Raw genomic sequence first — 19,783 nt, 5'->3', positions numbered from 1 at the left:
TCTCTACTCCTCTTCTCTCTTCAGTGTGAACACAGCCTCCTCTCTCCTCCTCTTCTCTCTTCAGTGTGAACACAGCCTCCTCTCTCCTCCTCTTCTCTCTTCAGTGTGAACACAGCCTCCTCTTCTCTCTTCAGTGTGAACACAGCCTCCTCTTCTCTCTTCAGTGTGAACACTGCCTCCTCCTCTCTCCTCCTCTTCTCTCTTCAGTGTGAACACAGCCTCCTCTCCTCCTCCTCTTCTCTCTTCAGTGTGAACACAGCCTCCTCCTCTCTCCTCCTCTTCTCTCTTCAGTGTGAACACAGCCTCCTCTCTCCTCTTCTCTTCAGTGTGAACACAGCCTCCTCTCTCCTCTTCTCTCTTCAGTGTGAACACAGCCTCCTCTCTCCTCTCTTCAGTGTGAACACAGCCTCCTCTCTCCTCCTCTCCTCTCTTCAGTGTGAACACAGCCTCCTCTCTCCTCTTCTCTCTTCAGTGTGAACACAGCCTCCTCTCTCCTCTCTTCAGTGTGAACACAGCCTCCTCTCTCCTCCTCTCCTCTCTTCAGTGTGAACACAGCCTCCTCTCTCCTCCTCTCCTCTCTTCAGTGTGAACACAGCCTCCTCTGTGTTGACTGGTGAACATTTTGTTGAATAACTTGAGTCTTGTCATTTGGCAGCTAACGCTACTGTATGAACCAACGCTTCACTTGCTTCCATCCCTTTTGAGTATGAAGCAGCAAAGAGCGACCAAGCAATGACTTAAACTAAACCACAAGAACAACATTTATTCATAAAACACATTTATTCATAATAAACAAAGGAGAAGTCATAGAATCCTCTAGAAGGGCCGGCTGGTTGAGTACAGCTCTGGTGGTTGATGTGTTTGACAAATCTGAGGGTCTCCTTGTCTCTGTAGACGAGAGCGAGGGAGTTGTCTTCTGGGTACACCGTCAGCAGCTGAGGATGAGGACACGGGTTATACGTTTATAATTCATATGTATAGTTTATATTTATATAGTTTATATATATATAGTTTATTTATATAGTTTATATGTATAGTTTATATGTATATAGTTTATATGTATAGTTTATATTTATATAGTTTATTTATATATAGTTTATATGTATATATTTATATAGTTTATATGTATAGTGTATATGTATAGTTTATATGTATAGTTTATATGTATAGTTTATATGTATATAGTTTATATGTATAGTTTATATGTATATAGTTTATATGTATAGTTTATATGTATAGTTTATATTTATATAGTTTATATGTATAGTGTATATGTATAGTTTATATGTATATAGTTTATATGTATATAGTTTATATGTAGTTTATATGTATAGTTTATATGTATAGTTTATTTATATAGTTTATATGTATAGTTTATATTTATATAGTTTATATGTAGTTTATATGTATATAGTTTATATGTATAGTTTATATTTATATAGTTTATATGTATAGTGTATATGTATAGTTTATATTTATATAGTTTATATGTATAGTTTATATGTATATAGTTTATATTTATTAGAGCTGGGCCGTTAACGGCGTTAACGTGCTGCGTTAACGCTATACTAGTATCGCGCGATAATATAATTAACGCATTAACACTTTGGCTGCCTAAGGTTAAATTCATGATATACCATAGATTGCCAGCGCTATTTGTCTATGGAGAAAGTCCCCTTCTTTGCAGGGCTATAACTTTTTAAATTCTATTGCTACATTGCCATTATTAGGGCCCATTCAAAGTCCTATATGTATTGTTCATTGTGTAGCAACGTTAAACTTTTTCATTCACATATTCATAGTAAAGTATGGTCTAATGTATAAGTATGTTTTCATCTCTTTCTGCAGCTTTCTCCAGAACGTGATATATAGCCCCAAATGCATTATATTGATGATGAAATACAGTTTGATGGCAATCAGCGCGATATAAAGAATTCCAACTAGACGTACTTCTAGAAGTTACTACACGTCATCTGATGTTGACCGGATGGGCGAGGGGGCGTTTATAATTCCGTGGGCAGCGTTATACCAATCATCTAATGTGGGTCAAATGTTGATAATAGCAGTTAGTATCGAAGACGGTAACGTTACACGCTCAAACTCACCCCAGTCTCCGCGCGCCGTTGGGCGATCATCGTAGAGTAGAAATTCTATCATTATGGGATGGCGATTTACCCGGTCCATCTCCAGCTTGTATAATGGTATATACGTCCAAATCATGTTGTTTATCGAGTTATTGGCAATCGATCGCTATGTAGCGTGACGAGCCAGAGTCACGGGACATGTACCGAGTGGCCGGAAGCAATACGGACGTCTAGCACAACCTCTATGGCACATCCTGTTTAAGCGATTGCGCCGATCGGCCACCAGATGGCGCTCCTGAACCGCCAGAGAGCTCAGTGGGTCCTGCTGGTGGATCTCAGGCCAGCGGAGGGGACATATGAATCCGATCGCAGATTTTTGAAATATTGATATAAGGACGACGTAAAGCGTCCTCCGGCAACTTGAGCATGGCCGGGAATGACGTCTAAAGACGGTTCCCGGCACCCAAAGTGTTAATAAAAAAAAAAAAAAAAACAAAAAAAAAAATCTTTTACCTTTATTTACCCAGGGTAGGTTCGCTGAGCACAGATGCTCTTTTTCAGGAACGCCCTGCTTCACATTCACACAGTTCCATTCACACCTGGGAGCTGCCCAGTACAACCACAGTTGACACCATTGGCCACTGAGCAACTCCACTGGAGCAGTTGATTCAAGCCATGTCACATAGTTCAAGTTTGAAATTATTCTTTCTGTTTTGCTCCTGAGTGTGCTAGATACTGTACTGTACTGGTAATATTATTTATTTGTGTTAACTTCTGAATAAAACAACTTATTAAACACAAGTACATCTTATTGAACATTATTTTGATATTTCATTACCAATTATCATAGCAAAACAGCTTTTTCAAACAGTCTGTAATGCATTTTGGAAACGGGAGATGGGCTCATGGTGTAATGGGCCACCTGGCCTGAGAAACATAAGGAGGAAAGAATAAGTAAGGACTTACTTCTGGTCATTATTTGGGTAGAACACACATATTTTGAATGCCTTCGGCAGGTTTTTTTTTTTCTTTTTGAGACATTTTAATCTAGATTAATCTAGATTAAATCCAGGATTGCAGATAAATTAATCTAGATTAAAAAAAAGTATCTATGCCCACCTCTAATATTTATATAGTTTATATGTATAGTGTATATGTATAGTTTATATTTATATAGTTTATATGTATATAGTTTATATGTATAGTTTATATGTATAGTTTATATGTATATAGTTTATATGTATAGTTTATATGTACAGTATATAGTTTATATATATAGTTTATATGTATAGTTTATATGTATATAGTTTATATGTATAGATTATATGTACAGTATATAGTTTATATATATAGTTTATATGTATAGTTTATATGTATATAGTGCCATCATCACCCACCTCCTCGTCCTCTTCGTTTGCTACGTAGGATGTGAAGCCTCCAAACTCTGACTGCCAGTCTTAGAGAGAGAGAGAGGAAATACAATAATACTTACTAATTGTAACATGATATCACACAGAGGTATATGCAAGTGTATAAGTAGGTATATCAAAGAATTATATGCAGGTATATTCAGACCGATATGGATATATATATATATATATATATATATATATATATATATATATATACATACAGTGCTGCTCGGAAGTATGTGAACCCCTTTGGAATGGTCCGTTTTTCAAATATTTCACACATTCATCTTTATTATATCTTCATCTAGGATACATTTTCTGAGAAAGCATGTCATGATTGAAGGAAAAAACAAATAGTTTGAATATATTTGGATTATTTACTAAATACAGTGATTACACATGAAATGTCCTTGTGTGCATAAGTATGTGGCACAGGGCAGCACAGTGGTCAGCACCGCTGCCTCACAGCCAGACGGTCCTGGGTTCACAGTGGTCAGCACTGCTGCCTCACAGCCAGAAGGCCCTGGGGTCGAGCCCCAGCAGGGGGCCTTCCTGTGTGGAGTCCTGGGGTCGAACCCCAGCAGGGGCTCTCTGTGTGGAGTTAGCATGTTCTCTCCGTGTGTTCCCCAGGTACTCTGGTCTCCTCCAGGTACTCTGGTCTCCTCCTGGTACTCTGGTCTCCTCCTGGTACTCTGGTCTCCTCTGGTCTCCTCCAGGTTCTCTGGTTTCCTCCAGGTACTCTGGTCTCCTCCAGGTACTCTGGTCTCCTCCAGGTACTCTGGTCTCCTCCAGGTACTCTGGTCTCCTCCAGGTTCTCTGGTCTCCTCCAGGTACTCTGGTCTCCTCCAGGTACTCTGGTCTCCTCCAGGTACTCTGGTCTCCTCCAGGTACTCTGGTCTCCTCCAGGTACTCTGGTCTCCTCCTCCAGGTACTCTGGTCTCCTCCAGGTACTCTGGTCTCCTCCAGGTGCTCTGGTCTCCTCCAGGTGCTCTGGTCTCCTCCAGGTTCTCTGGTCTCCTCCAGGTTCTCTGGTCTCCTCCAGGTACTCTGGTCTCCTCCAGGTACTCTGGTCTCCTCCAGGTTCTCTGGTCTCCTCCAGGTACTCTGGTCTCCTCCAGGTACTCTGGTCTCCTCCAGGTACTCTGGTCTCCTCCAGGTACTCTGGTCTCCTCCAGGTACTCTGGTCTCCTCCAGGTACTCTGGTCTCCTCCAGGTACTCTGGTCTCCTCCAGGTACTCTGGTCTCCTCCCACACCATAAAGACAATGCATGGTAGGCAGGGACCACAGATGGAAACTAGCTCATTAGCTAATTCTGGCCCATTTACATTTATTGATGTGGAAACTGAAGCTGTTGATTAATGTGCACCGTCCCTGGGTATACAAAAATAAGAAAATAAACGTAATTAAACCCCTGGGATCCAGAGCAGCTGCTGGCACCTATGGCTTCAACCAACCCTTTCCCAGACCGTTCCTAGAGCTGAGTACTAGTCTCTTGCTGTGCTCTGATGGATTTTGGTTGGTTTTCATCATTGAACTCCTTCAATTCACTGACATTCTAGGGATTCCTTGCATGAAGAACTCACTACTGTTGGGACGTTAGATCCTAATGTGAAAAACTGTGATTTTATATGTCTGCACTTTATGTGCTCATTTTATGCCTCATGTCTTTTTTCTGTTGTGAAGCACTTTGAGCTGCAGTTTTCTGTATGAAAGGTGCTCTACAAATAAAGTGTATTATTATTATTACTACTACTACAACTTCTACAGTATTTCAAAGTGTCCCAAAGGTCCCAGTGTCATCTCAGACCATCAACAATGCTGCATGTCCATTATAACACCAGACCTAATTAGTATGCATGGTGATGGGAATCATATCTGCTTTATTGACTATGTTGTTCCTGGTGACCTTGTTGCCATTACGAGGAAATCAATCAGTGAATTATATGTTTTTACTTTCAAATTCTATGGAGGAATGGCAGGAGCCGTGGAATGGAGTCAGGAGGAGGGGGGAGGGGAAGGAGGAGGATGAGGAGGGGAAGGAGGAGGAGGAGGGGAAGGAGGAGGAGGGGGAGGGGAGAGGAGGAGGGGGAGGGGAGGGAGGGAGAGGAGGAGGAGGGGGAGAGGAGAGGAGGAGGGGGGAGGGGAGGGAGGGAGAGGAGGAGGGGGAGGAGGAGGAGGAGGGAAGAGGGGAAGGAGAGAAGGGATAGGAGGAGGAGGGGGGAAGGGAAGGAGGAGGGGGAGAAGGGAGAGGAGGAGGGGGAGGGGAAGGAGGAGGAGGAGGGAGGAGGGGGAGGAGGAGGGGAAGGAGGAGGAGGGAGGAGGGGGAGAAGGGAGAGGAGGAGGGGGGAGGGGAAGGAGGAGGAGGTGGAGGGGAAGGATGAGGAGGTGCGTGTGTGAGAGAGAGAGAGAGAGAGAGAGAGAGAGAGAGAGAGAGAGAGAGAGAGAGAGAGAGAGAGAGAGAGAGAGAGAGAGAGAGAGAGAAAGACACTGACCGGTGCAGCAGAAAGGTAACAGGAGGTCCAGGGCATACTCCGCTCTGGCAGCGTCTCCGTCGTTCAGCAGAGTGTAGTCGCCATGAGACCAGCGGCGCAGCTCTCCAGAGCAGGTAGGAGTGCTGCGCTCTGAGGAGAGAGAGAGAATTTTGCAAATCCATTCTCCGCACCCAACGGAAAACGCCAAATAATACATGCAGAGCAGAACTAGGAAGATACCCACTAATCATCAAAATTAAAAAAAGAGCATTCAAATTCCACAATCACCTAAAAGAAAGCTACCCAGACACACTCCACAACAAAGCCCTCACCCACAGAGAGACCCTCGATAGATGCCCACTCAGCCAGATGGTTCTGGGACTCTGCTCACAAACACAAGCAGAGCCACCAGACAGAAACCACACTGGACTAAACCAAATTATAAGAAAACAAAAAGAAAACTATCTGACACATTGGAAAGAATCAACCCAAAACCAGAGCAAATTGAAATGCTATTTGGCCCTAAACAGAGAGTACACAGTGGCAGAATACCTGAGCACTGTGACTGACCCAAAACTAAGGAGATCCTTGACTAGGTACAGACTCAGCGAGCACAGCCTAGCCATTGAGAAAGGCAGACCTGGCTCCCAAGCGAAGACAGACTATGCACCCACTGCACACAAGATGAGGTGGAAACCGAGCTCCACTTCTTAACAACCTGCCCACTATACCAAGACATCAGAGACATATACTTCAACCTGCCCACTATACCAAGACATCAGAGACATATACTTCCCACAAATTGCAAACACCCAAAGAGACTTTGAAAACATGGACAATAACTCAAAACTCCCATACCTACTGGGGGAAATACAATAATGTGCAAACACAGCAGCAAGATTTGTGAGCTGCTGTGACAAGAAAAGGACATCCAACGGAATACAACCACCATAAAGACTGTACAAGAAATTCCGTCTGTAATGTACTGATTTCTTTTGTTTTCTCTGTTTGATTGTTTTGTTTTGTTTGGCTTTGGCAATGTAAACGTATGTTTCCCATGTCAATAAAGCCCATTTTAATTGAATTGAATTGAGAGAGAGACACTGAGGAGAGAGAGAGAGAGAGACTGAGCTCTGAGGAGAGAGACACATCAACACAGCACTGAGCAAACATAAATAAACATGAACATAAACAAACAAACAAATAAACAAACCTAGCTGTCACGCTTAACACCCACCCTTCTCTCCTCTCCTCTCCTCTACCGACGGCGTCTCGACAACAGACCCTGTGGCTTCTCCACCCTGACCCTCCTCCTTCTTCTTTTCTTCATCTTCGTCCTCATCATCATCATCGTCGTCATCATCGTCGTCGTTAGGGCAGAGGTAGTGCAGTCTGAGGCCGGTGAAGTTGGAGAGAAGCAGGAAGAAAGATTCTGAGCGGAGAAGCTCCCAGCAGGCGCCGACACAGGCAGGGAAGGACTGATCTGAAGCCACTTCGTAACGCCTGGAACAGAACACAACATTTATTCACAAACACAGTTTGAGTCAGTTAACACATTAATTGCCAATAACGAGTACACTCGTTATTGGCCGCCATGGGTTGAGTGCCAACAACGAGTAAACTCGTTTTTATGATCGTTATTTCCTTTATTCACTATTGGCATTCATAATTCATCCAGGAAGCCTCCGGGAGCCAGCTGGACCCTGTCTGATATTGCAACGCCTCAATACCGCCGCCTGGTGGATTTCGGGCGAGTTACACTCCACTCTAAACCGGAAGTGGCGCTCGGTGCATCGGGGAAAAAGCTCCGCCAGAGATATCTTGTAACGTGTAACTTGTAACATTTTAATTACATTACATGTAACCTCTTTAGCCCGAGCGGTCCGTCGGCGGACAGCAAATGACATCATGCCATAAATCCATCTCTACAGACTGTATGAATTAATGTTTTTCTTTTTCTTTTTATGTAAAGACCCTAACCCTGTCAAAACAGCAGTCATAGTGTATATTTTCAGCAATACGTTTGTTTACCAATAGGTTAACCCTTTCTCTGCCACGCTTATATCCATCCTTGTAGCCTCTCTGCCAGCTCTATTTGTCTATGGAGATGTTCACCGATATTTACCGATGTCGATATCTCTGTATAGAAAACACTTTTTTATGATAATCAAATAAAGAGCTATTTTCCAAAACGCATATTTTTTTTTTACTTTTGTAACTTATTTTCAGAAATGACTGATATTTTGAAACTATTTAAGGCCAAAACATGTAAAAAGAAAAAAAAAACATAAAAAAAAAAAAAAACTTTTTTAATATCGGCCCTATCTTGATATCGGACCGATACCGATGTGAACAGCCATATCGGCCGATATTATATCGGCGGCCGATATATCGTGCATCACTAGTTATGACTCATCATGCGCGGTTGACCGGAGGGGGGGGGGGGTCGTTTATAAGTCCGTGGCCGACGTTAAATCACTCATGTAGTATGGGTGATATATAGATCAGAGCAGTTTGTATCGAAAATGGTAAACAAACAGGCTGAAACTCACCCCAGTCTCCTCTTACCGTTGGGTGATGAGCGTGGAGCAAAAAGATCGCTATTATGGGATGTTGATCTATGCGATCCATTTGCAGGTTGTATAATACTATATACGTCCAAATAATGTTGTTTATCGAGTTATGGCAACGGATCGATTATCCAGTGTGTCAAGATGGAGTCCCGCGAGCGATAGCGAGTGGCCGGAGGGAATAGGGAGACACACTGGCGTCACAATTATCAACATCCAGTTGTAACTCGCCGATCGGCCACCAGGTGGCGGTATTGCAGCGTTGGAGAGTTGAGCGGAGTCCTACAGCACCAGTCAAGGATCCGTGGGTGAAATATGAATACCATGACAGAAATTTGAAATATTGATCTCAAAGACGCTGTAAAACGTCATTGGCAGATTACGCATGGCGAGGAATGACATCTTAACACGTCATCGGCAGAGAAAGGGTTAAAGTGGTATTAGTGAAATATGAGTTTTGGAAATGTATTCAGAAACTAGCAAAAATATCGACGGAAGGAAACACACGCCGCCAATTTATTTGTAGTCATATGAGGAGGAGACCCAGGATGCGTGAACACTTAAGGTAATGCACTTGTGCTTCCGCATTGCTCTGATTGGCCCACTGACCCCACGTGACGCTACGCTCGTTTTCGCCCGCACGCCCGTAACGCAAGCGAGCCTTGTAATGTTAAGTGACCTACTCGCGGAAATGTAATGTTAATCGGCGGAATGTACATATTTATCAAAACAACTACCAGATTCACTCTACCAGATTCACTCATAAACGTTATATAACATAACGTTATATGCTGTTATTTTGCGTTTTATTCATAACATTATATGCTGTTATTTCGCGTTTTATTCATAACGTTATGGTTATGGGTTTGAATCACTGTACATTGAGGGGGGTTGAATCACTGTTTACACTCCCCACTACATTTGTCACTCAGTTTTAACATCGGCGGTTAGCTCAACTCGTTCGTCAGCTTGCTGTGGAGCCTATGGTCAGTTGGTGACAAGTTCGAATCACTTCAATTTTTTTTCTGCAACATATATCCACTCTTGAACAATGAAAAACTCCTTTTTCTTCTATTTACAAATAAGAGCAGCTCTGAAGGCTCGCGGAGATGAACGTTATTTCGATTGATATGAATAGCTAGTTACGTTTATATAGAGATGATAAATTAATTAAATGTAAAAAAAATAAAGAAAAATTGAAGTGATTCGAACTTGTCACCAACTGACCACAGGCTCCACAGCAAGCTGACGAACGAGTTGAGCTAACCGTCGATGTTAAAACTGAGTGACGAATGTATAATTTACACTTGTGCCAATTGCCTACTTATTATTAAGCTAGGTATTGTGCGAGCGTTGCTAATTAACATGCGTGGTTATTATTATTAACCTTTGCTGATTAACCTGCGTGGTTATTATGTAGGGGGGATTACGAATGCATTATTGCCGCGGCAACCTATTAATATTACCTATGCGACACATTAAAGATGGCGGCTTTGTGTTTTTCTGGAGAGCCTGCAACGAGTGACGCGTCTACGCTCGATTCACGAAGGGAGAGCGCTGGCCAATCAGAGCAATGCGGAAGCACAAGTGCGTTACCTTAAGTGTTCACGCACCCAGGACACCACCCAGCTCAAGCCAGCTCCTGTCAATCAAATTACTTGTGGATACATTTCTTTATTTATCTTATTTTTCGGGATTATCCCCCACAAACCAGAACGTTATTGGCATACATTAGAATGCAGTTCGTTTTTTTTTTCAGTTAGATTAACACTTTGGTCGCCAGGCTTATATTCTTAATATACCATCCTCCGCCAGCTCTATTTGTCTATGGGGATGTTTACCTTCTTTGCAGGGCTATAACTTTTTAAATTGTATTGCTAAATTGACATTACCATGGCCCATTCAACGTCAAGTATCTATTGTTCAGGGTGTAGCAACGTTATACTTTTTCATTCACATATTCATACTAAAATACGGTCTAAAGTATAAGTATGTTTTTATCGTTTTCTGCAGCTTTCTCCAGAACGTGATTTATAGCCCCAAATGCATTATATTGATGATCAAATACAGTTTGATAGGAATCTGCGCGAGATAAAAAATTTCAAATGGACGTGCTTCTAGAAGTTACTACTGATCATCTGATGTTGACCGGATGGGGGGGGGGGGGGGGGGGGGGGGGGTCGTTTATAATTCCGTGGCCAACGTTGGATGATTCATCTAGTGTGGGTGATATGATCATTAGAGCAGTTAGTATCGAACACGTTAAAAAATTACGCTGAATCTTACCGTAGCTTCCTCATAGCGTTGGGCGATGAGCGTGGAACAGAAATATTCCTATTATGGGATGTAGAAATATGCGATCCATTTCCAGGTTGTATAATAGTATATACGTCCAAATCATGTTGTTTATCGAGTTATTGGTAACGGATTGCTATCCGTTGTGTCTAGCTCGAGTCCTGGGACTATTACCGAGTGATCGGACCGAATTGGAATGAGCACCAGCTTCCATTTCCTGTTTCCGCTCTGGGCGATCCGCCGATCGGCCACCAGATGGCGCTCTTGAACCGTTGGAGAGTTGAGAGGGGATCAACAGTAGATCTCAAGTCTCCGGGGGAGAAATATGATTTCGATCACAGATTTTTGAAATATTGATATCAAAGACGTGGTATGGCGTCTTTGGCAGAATGAGCATGGCGGGGAATGACGTGGTACAGCGTTTTTGGCGACCATAGTGTTAATGAATTTATCATAAAAAAAATTAAAGTTGTTTACATGTTGCATGTATCCCCTCCCTACTTCCCATTTCCCCATGTGGAATGCATCCGATTGGATAAAAGTCATGCTGGTGCTCTAGTGTGACATCTAGTGGCTGAATGTGATCTATAGCACCATCTAGTGGCTGGATGTTATCTATAGCACCATCTAGTGCAGGGGTGGGCAATTATTTTTCCCGGGGGCCAAAATTCCAAACTCAATTATGCATAATATACATTTTATTTCTATATAAAAAGCAGTAAATGGCATTGTTTTGACCCCTGGTAAGAGTGTATGTTATTATTTGGCAATTAAAAGGTGAGGTTAGCTTTCAAAAATATCATTTATTCAAATAGAATTTATTTCCAAAATGATAACCAAAATGTGAAACATTAATAACAAAGGGCATGTATGAAAAAGTGCTATACAAATAAAGTTATTTTGAGTTTCATATACTATTGAAACAAGGATTTTCTTAGCTTTCTAAAAACATCACATCCTAGGCCTGTCACGATAACACATTTTGCTGGGCGATTAATTGTCCCAGAAAATATTGCGATAAGCGATATTATTGCGGTTTTGAGATTTTCTTTTTGAGAAATGTATTTCCCAAAAGTTTTCAATTAACCTTTTTATTTATTTTTACTAATATAATAATAGCTTAATAATGCAAGGAAGCCGTTTCAAAGTGCAATAAACCTTTATTTAACATTGGAAGATATTTTAAATATCCTAAATAAAAAAATGCTCAGTTTGATTGTTTATTATAAAACAAACTGAAACTGGAAACAAGCCCTCTGTCTGGCTTTTTGTATCATCCTTTTAACATGTACATTTATTATTAATGTACCTTGCGGTACCATGTACAAAATGTTAATAAAGTATGAGGAAAAAACTGTGGAAACGTAATAAATAAAAAGGCAGTGAAACAATAATCAAATAAACACCAAAATATATACTATCTCTATTGGAATGGAGACTTCAGCACAGGATAAACTAGGGATGGGCAAAAATAATCCAGATCGATTGATCACATGATGTACTCGTGGAGGAAAACGCTGTACAAAATAAACATCTTTTCCGGTGTTTTAGACTTTTATTTTGAAACCCACCCACCGGTCCGGAGCGGAAGTATTGTTGTTATTATCCTAGCAGAACGTATTGAGCGGACAACTTGTCTTGTCCGGTTCTGTGTTTTTGAGCTAATGATAAAACAAATGTTGAGATTGTTGGTGAACAACTAACTTTAGGTTAGTTTTAACGTTAGCTACTAACGTTAGATGCAGCTACTACAGGCAATCAACGATGAGGAGGAAGCGCCAAAGCCGTATATAATAGAATAGTAGCCCTGTGGTGCGTAGGCACGACTCGAAACTACCTGTTATAATAAATTAATTCATGTTTAACTTGTCCCCGTGTCCAGTCCTTTGACTAGCCCCACCCGTTCATTGTAAACAATGATGCATGTAATTGTATCAACGTTATTCTGTGTTGTAGCTAGCTATGCTATACGTTGTATTTCGTTTGTTAGCTATTTAGCTAATGTTGATAGCATCAACGCTAGATCTTTAATCTTTATTTAGCAGTCCAGTTTCTCCGGGCAGTAGCGAGTAACTACTTGGGTCTAAAAATAGCTACACTACAAAGAACACTACTTGGTTAAAAGGAGCAACACTATTGAGAAATGTAGTTAAGCTATGTGGCGTTGCTAGTGCCCCACGGAGCTCCCGTGCTGTACTCTTATTGGAGACTGGAACACGGATATGCAACGAAAAGATGCACCCGTCTTCAAGGCCTTCAGTAGGTTTTGTGATCTGCATGGCCTCAGCCAGCTAATCACCCAACCCACACGTGTATGTGAATCAACTCAGACTACCATTGACCTCATTCTGACCTCCGACAAGTCCAAGATCTCAAATAAAGGGGTTATAGCATGTGGGTTAAGTGATCATTATATGATATTCTGTACCCGAAAAAAACTAAAACAAAAGGCTGGCTGCCACAAAACAGTCACATCTAGAGACCTCAAAACCTACTCTAGCGAGGCCTTCAACCTTGAACTGGAGAGTCTGGACTGGTCAGATGAACTCAATGGTACACTGGTTGACGAAACATGGCTTGGTTTCAAAACCAAATTCTCAGCAATACTAAACGACATGGCCCCCCTAAGAACCACCAGGGTAAAAAATCGCGCTGAGCCGTGGATGCACTCCGAAATACTGGCCGCTATGAAAACCAGAGACAAAAAATGCTCTGAGTTTCGTAAAAGTCAGTCAAAGCTTACTAAAAGCACGAGCAGTGAACTCCAAGCCCACGTGACTGAACTCAAACTAGAAAGAAACAGACTAAGAAACGACGTAAACTCCATGATCAAAACTGCAAAAAAGAATTTCATCAATGACAAAACTGAGGAAAACAAAAACAAACCACGTGAACTTTGGAAATTACTCAATAATCAACTAGGATGCAGTAAAAAACTTAAAACCAGATTCTCAAACATAAACATAAAAACGGACAACACGCTCATCACAGACAAGCTGGATGTAGCCAATTACTTAAACATTTTCTTCACAAACATAGCCACAACACTGGTAAACAAACTACCCTCCCACTCAGGGCTTTATGGGGTAGAACACATAGTAGCTTACTACAAAAACCTAGGGGTCCGCAAGGACGACTTCAAGCTGGAAATGGTAACAACAGATGAGGTACTCAATAAACTGAGCGCCCTCCAACCTAACAAGGCCACTGGCCATGACAACATCCCCTCCAAATTCCTCAGAGACTCAGCAGCCGCCATCACACCAATCATCACACACATAATAAACCTCTCCATAAAACAGGGACACGTCCCCAAGGACTTCAAAATTGCGAGGGTGACCCCTCTGCACAAAAAGGGCAGCAAATTAGACCCAGGCAACTACCGCCCTGTTTCTATTCTCACCTCCATCTCGAAAGTCATGGAAAAAATAGTCTACGAACAGGTCGAAAAGTACCTAGCGGAAAAAAATCTAATCTACGAATTCCAATCTGGCTTCAGAACATCCCACTCCACTGACACATGCCTTCTCTATTTGAATGACCACATCAAACAAGAGGTGGACGCAGGCAAATACTGCGGCATGGTCATGCTGAACCTACAAAAGGCCTTTGACACGGTCAATCACTCCATTCTGATTGACAAGCTAAAAGCAATTGGTTTTGATAGTCTATCAGTGAGCTGGATGCAATCCTACCTTGAGGGGAGGGAACAGATGGTGGAGGTAAACGGTACCCTATCCCCCCCCCCTCACAGTGAGCTGTGGTGTTCCACAAGGAAGCATACTAGGACCGCTACTGTTCCTAATTTATGCAAATGACATGTCATCAGCTTGTGACTGCAACTTGTTCCTGTTTGCGGACGACTCAGCCCTGCTGGTCTCTGACAAGAACAAGTTACAGGTTGAAAAAACCCTCAGCTCGGAACTAGGCAGAATCTGCATATGGCTCGCTGATAACAAACTATCATTACACATGGGCAAAACAGAGTCCATTCTCTTCGGTTCAAATAACAAACTCAGCAAGACCGACGGCTTCTCAGTTACAGTGGGTGACAATATTGTCACAAGGAAAGATGAAATTACCTACCTGGGTTCCATCCTAGAGGCTAATCTCTCCTGTGACAAAATGGCATCCAATGTAATAAAAAAAGTCAACCAACGAACTCGATTCTTGTACCGGATCTCCTCTCTGGTAAACAAGAACACCCTGAAGACTCTGGCAGGAGCACTCATTCAGGGGTACTACGACTATGCTTGCACCTCATGGTACCAAAGCACCTCAAAGGCGCTAAAAACAAAATTACAAACATCTCAAAACAAACTGGTCAGACTACTGCTTGACCTTACTCCTAGAACCCACCTCACCCCTGCCCACTTTGACAACCTAGGATGGCTTAGAGTAGACGACAGAGTACAACAACTTGCAATGGGCCTGGTCTACAAGATACACTACACGACCAAGGTACCCATGTACATGTCAAAATACTTCCCAAAGGTCAGTGAATACCACGATCACAACACCAGAGGGAGCTCCACAAATCATGTTAAACCCAGATTCGGCTCAAATAAGGGACTAAACACGTTTCGCAATTATGCCACATCAATGTGGAACGCCCTACCCAAAGCTGTAAAGGAATGTGGATCACTACCCACTTTCAAAACCTCTCTCAAGGGACACCTACGGGAGACTGCAATTCAACACTGGCCCCTGTAAATATCCTAACCCAACCCCCTCCAATGTACAGTCATTTACCTAGTATGGTTTTGTCAATAGTTCAATGTACAATTGTGTTTGTTTGTACAGTGTCTCCTCCCCCCCCCCCCTCAATGTACAGTGTTACTTGTTTATACAGTGTGCCCCCCGCCCCCCCCCCCAACCACCTCCAATGTAAATTACCCAGTATGGTTGTCAATATCCCAATGTACCCAACCCCCCCCACCCAACCTCCTCCAATGTACAGTTTCTACGTCAAATGTATATACTCCCTTTTCTTGACTCCTTCTGTATCACAAACAGTACTGTATTTGCAAATCTGGTATGTCATAAATGTATAGATGTAGCAGTACTGACTATCTGTATGTCATGTATGTCATATATGTCTATATGAATTGAAAATGGGGGACCCTGATGGAAACAAGACAAACGTCTTTCTCAGGTCTGCATCCCCTTAACAATTGTATGTATTGAGCCGTACTGTATTGTACCCATTCTGCAATCTGTTAAATAAAGTTTTCATTCATTCATTCATTCATTCATTCATTCACTCTGTAGTAAGGCCAGCGGCCCCCCACACGGAGAGTGACTGGCAAGGGGTACTGGTTCCGCCTCATTAAAACAAACGCTCGAAAATAGCAATTAATCGCGCCCGTCAAAATCATTGCATTCATTTTAATTATTGCGCCGATTAATCGATTTATTGCTTATTGCGGCAGGCCTACTTATAGCCAAAATAAACAAGACATGTCACTGAACTGTGTAAAGAAAAGTGTCCCAGTTTTGTAGCCTTTTTTACTTTACATGTCTATATTAAACATTTAATGTTTTCAGAACTGTGCAAAAAAAAGAAAAAAAAGGATCAAGTGTCCCATTTCACTTGTTATATTTCCACATTTTAGTGTTCTTCAGTTATTAAATTTTTTTCATTCAGTGTGATAAATCCAGTCTCTGTTGAGCTTTAACAAGTCCATCAAAGTCAGGTTGATGCCAGCTGCATTTCATCCTCAACCTTTTTGAAATCTTGAAAACGCCTTGAAAATTCATCATGCAGTGCTCCTAACATGGATGAGTACCTGTGCCGGTGATCAGCTGATGGTTTGACTTCTTTCAGGGTTTTCATGTGTTCGAGATTGTTGCTGCCTAGTTGCCTTGAAATTAATTGCAAATAAAAAAAATGTAATCTACCTACCTCAGTTGTGAAAAAAACCCACACTCGACGTACAATGCCCAGGTCTAGTGGCTGAATGTTATCTATAGCACCATCTAGTGGCTGAATGTGATCTATAGCACCATCAAGTGGCTGGATGTTATCTATAGCACCATCTAGTGGCTGAATGTTATCTATAGCACCATCTAGTGGCTGAATGTCATCTATAGCACCATCTAGTGGCTGAATGTTATCTATAGCACCATCTAGTGGCTGAATGTAAGTGTAGAATGTAGAACTTGTAAGTCGCTTTGGATAAAAGCGTCAGCTAAATGACTAAATGTAAATGTAAATGTAAATGAATGTTATCTATAGCACCATCTAGTGGCTGAATGTGATCTATAGCACCATCTAGTGGCTGGATGTTATCTATACTATAGCACCATCTAGTGGCTGAATGTTATCTATAGCACCATCTAGTGAGATGCTTCCAGCTGCAGCCGTTCAGACCAGCGCTTACAAGCCCCGCACATACAAGCCCCGCACATAGCAACCCCTCGCTTCCATTGGCTGATTTTGGTGACGTGATTTGGGTCCCACCCAATGGCTGAGGTTCTGCAGACGCCTCTCTGATTGGTTGGGCTCCATTTCTGCAGCCCCCTCTTTGATTGGTTGAGCGAAGCCCCTCTCTGATTGGTTTAGCTCGCCATGCGGTAAAATGCGGATGTAATGTTATCATCTCAAGAAGATACAAATAAATATACTACCAGATTCGCGTTTATAACGTTATTTCGCGTGACTTCGCGGTTTATTCATAACGTTATGCACATTTCACAACACAGCCAGCTGTCAGAAACTGTACATTGTAACGTTATATGTTTATTCACGTAACGTTATTTCACGTGACGCGTTCAACTTGTTTACACTCCCCACTTACTGAAACTGTACCATGACGCACTCCCCACTTAACCCAGTTAATGCCTTAACTAGACAGTTAACAATATAACATTTAGATTAATTAACCCAGTTAATGCCTTAACTAGACAGTTAACAATATAACATTTAGATTAAAACAGTTAATGCCTAACTAGACAGTTAACAATATAACATTTAGATAGAGAGGCTGGTGGTCAAGTCAAGAGTTTTATTTGTCACAAGTTGTTTATTTGCATACACGTTTATGGGACAGTTTTCTACACCTGACTGAACGGTCTGGGGACAAATGATTAAGGTGGGGTTACAATGATATCAAGGATGAATATGAAAAAGGGGATCTGATCTGATGGTACTTGTACTTTATAATGTGTTATATATGTATGTACATGGATTTTATGTCCGGATGGTATATCTATGGAATGGTCACTGTCTCTATCACACTCTCATATGCGCATGTTTAGCCGCATACAAGTATCTAGGATACACATATTCGTATGTGTACATAATAGGTTTACACACACTCATATGCACAAGGCTAAGTTATACATGTCAGGGGCACACATACATGCACATACTCACTTATAGGAAATAGGCATACACACACCTACATATACACATAGTTGAGGTATAGGCTCTCACTGACACATATGGGGGATATACATGTACATAGGAGACACACACATACGTAGCTGAGACGCACATATATATGCACACCTGAGATATACACTCACATAGGGGGCGGAGGCACACATGGATACGAGACACACACAAGAGATAGGAGTACAGTCGCATACCTGGAAGATGCACACACACACACATGTGAGGCATGTACACATGCTTACGTGATACACGTACCCACATACATATGTTGGAGACACACATGCATGCATGCTATCATGCACACCTACATGTGTCTGGGACGCTTTCTCTCACATGCAATATGGAGAAGGGTGGCATCCCGATAGAGGATGCAGCACATACCTGCTCGCAGGTAGATCGGTCTACATGCAAAGTATATATATCAGGGATGTATACGCACAATGTATAGTATAGTATTTTTCTTTTTTTCGTAAGTCTTTTTTATTTTCCATGTCAGTTGTTAATGTATTTGTATGAGTCCTTTACATGTTTTGTATGTTCTTACAAAAAAGAAAAAGGCAAATCTTGGAAGTTGCATATGGTGATGTGGAAAGAGATGTTTTGAATATTGGAGAGATTTGTGCAAAAAATATCAAAAAAAAAAAAAGAAATGAAATGCGGGTGGTCGTGCCCGCAAAGATGTGCATAATACAATAGTAATAACATATAATAGAATCCAATAGAACGACATTGTGCAATAAAACAAGTAAACAGAGTAGGGCATATCGGTATATGTACATAAGTTATTTACAGAGCATGGTAGGACATGCTAGGTCCTGTGGTAGTGCAATATTAGCTACGGATGAGGCACTGGGTCTTTATGTACATGCTATATTGGTGGTCAATGTCACTTCGGATTGCTACGACACATCTCTACTGCTTGTGACAGGCTGTGGTGCGTTCCAGACTTTACTCCTGTTGGGAAACTATAGCGATGGTCTGTGCTCACCACACTTTTCTTCGGCCTCCCCGCAGCGAGCCGTCGTCGACCCCCGAGCTTCATTTTACGACGGGCAACAGAGGTGGGTTGAGCCGCTATACTTGGCCCAGCACGGTTAGCGACTCGCCTGAGTGCGTGTGCACGTTTTGATGCATGGCTGATACCAGAGCGGCCGAAGGTGTGTAGCGCTGACAGCAGCTTGGAGGGATTCCCCTTCAGCTGATTGAAGGTCTTTATCATGGCTTTATCATCACCACCCTCTGTAGAGCCTCTTGCTCTGCCTTTGTGCAGCTGGATAACCACACAGACTTCACACAGACTGTCTGTACAATACTGCTGTAGGCCTATAATACTTATGTAAATAAGTAAGGCAATTGAAATATATCTGCAGTACAGCTCAATACACACAATTGTTAAGGGGATGCAGACCAGAGAAAGACTTCCGTCTTGTTTACATCAGGGTCCCCCATTTTCAATTCATCATAAATGTACAGTTCCCTCCCCCTTGTATATATTTACTGTATGTCACAAATGTAACAGTACTGCATGGTCTGCATCCCCTTAACAATTGT

At 42.0% G+C, this 19,783-nt stretch overlaps 1 protein-coding gene across 1 annotated transcript in view; it reads right to left on the bottom strand.

Annotated features, from left to right (window-relative positions):
• Positions 1-779: 779 nt before the first annotated feature.
• The window catches only part of ogfod1 (2-oxoglutarate and iron-dependent oxygenase domain containing 1), a gene marked incomplete at its 3' end in the record, with an annotated part of 54,014 nt that continues 35,010 nt past the window's right edge, over positions 780-19,783 (bottom strand). The window contains exons 10-13 of the mRNA XM_084307638.1: positions 7,206-7,471; positions 5,990-6,118; positions 3,482-3,540; positions 780-935 (exon numbers count right to left, since the gene is read on the bottom strand). Of these exons, the coding sequence (XP_084163764.1) occupies positions 780-935; positions 3,482-3,540; positions 5,990-6,118; positions 7,206-7,471 (610 nt within the window). The remainder of the gene's footprint in view (positions 936-3,481; positions 3,541-5,989; positions 6,119-7,205; positions 7,472-19,783) is intronic.

This window comes from Notolepis coatsorum (genome assembly GCF_963971535.1).
Source record: "Notolepis coatsorum genome assembly, chromosome: 2".
In the NCBI taxonomy this organism is placed as follows: domain Eukaryota; kingdom Metazoa; phylum Chordata; class Actinopteri; order Aulopiformes; family Paralepididae; genus Notolepis; species Notolepis coatsorum.
The sequence above is the reverse complement of the archived record's forward strand: the minus strand, read 5'-3'. Positions and strand labels throughout refer to the sequence as shown.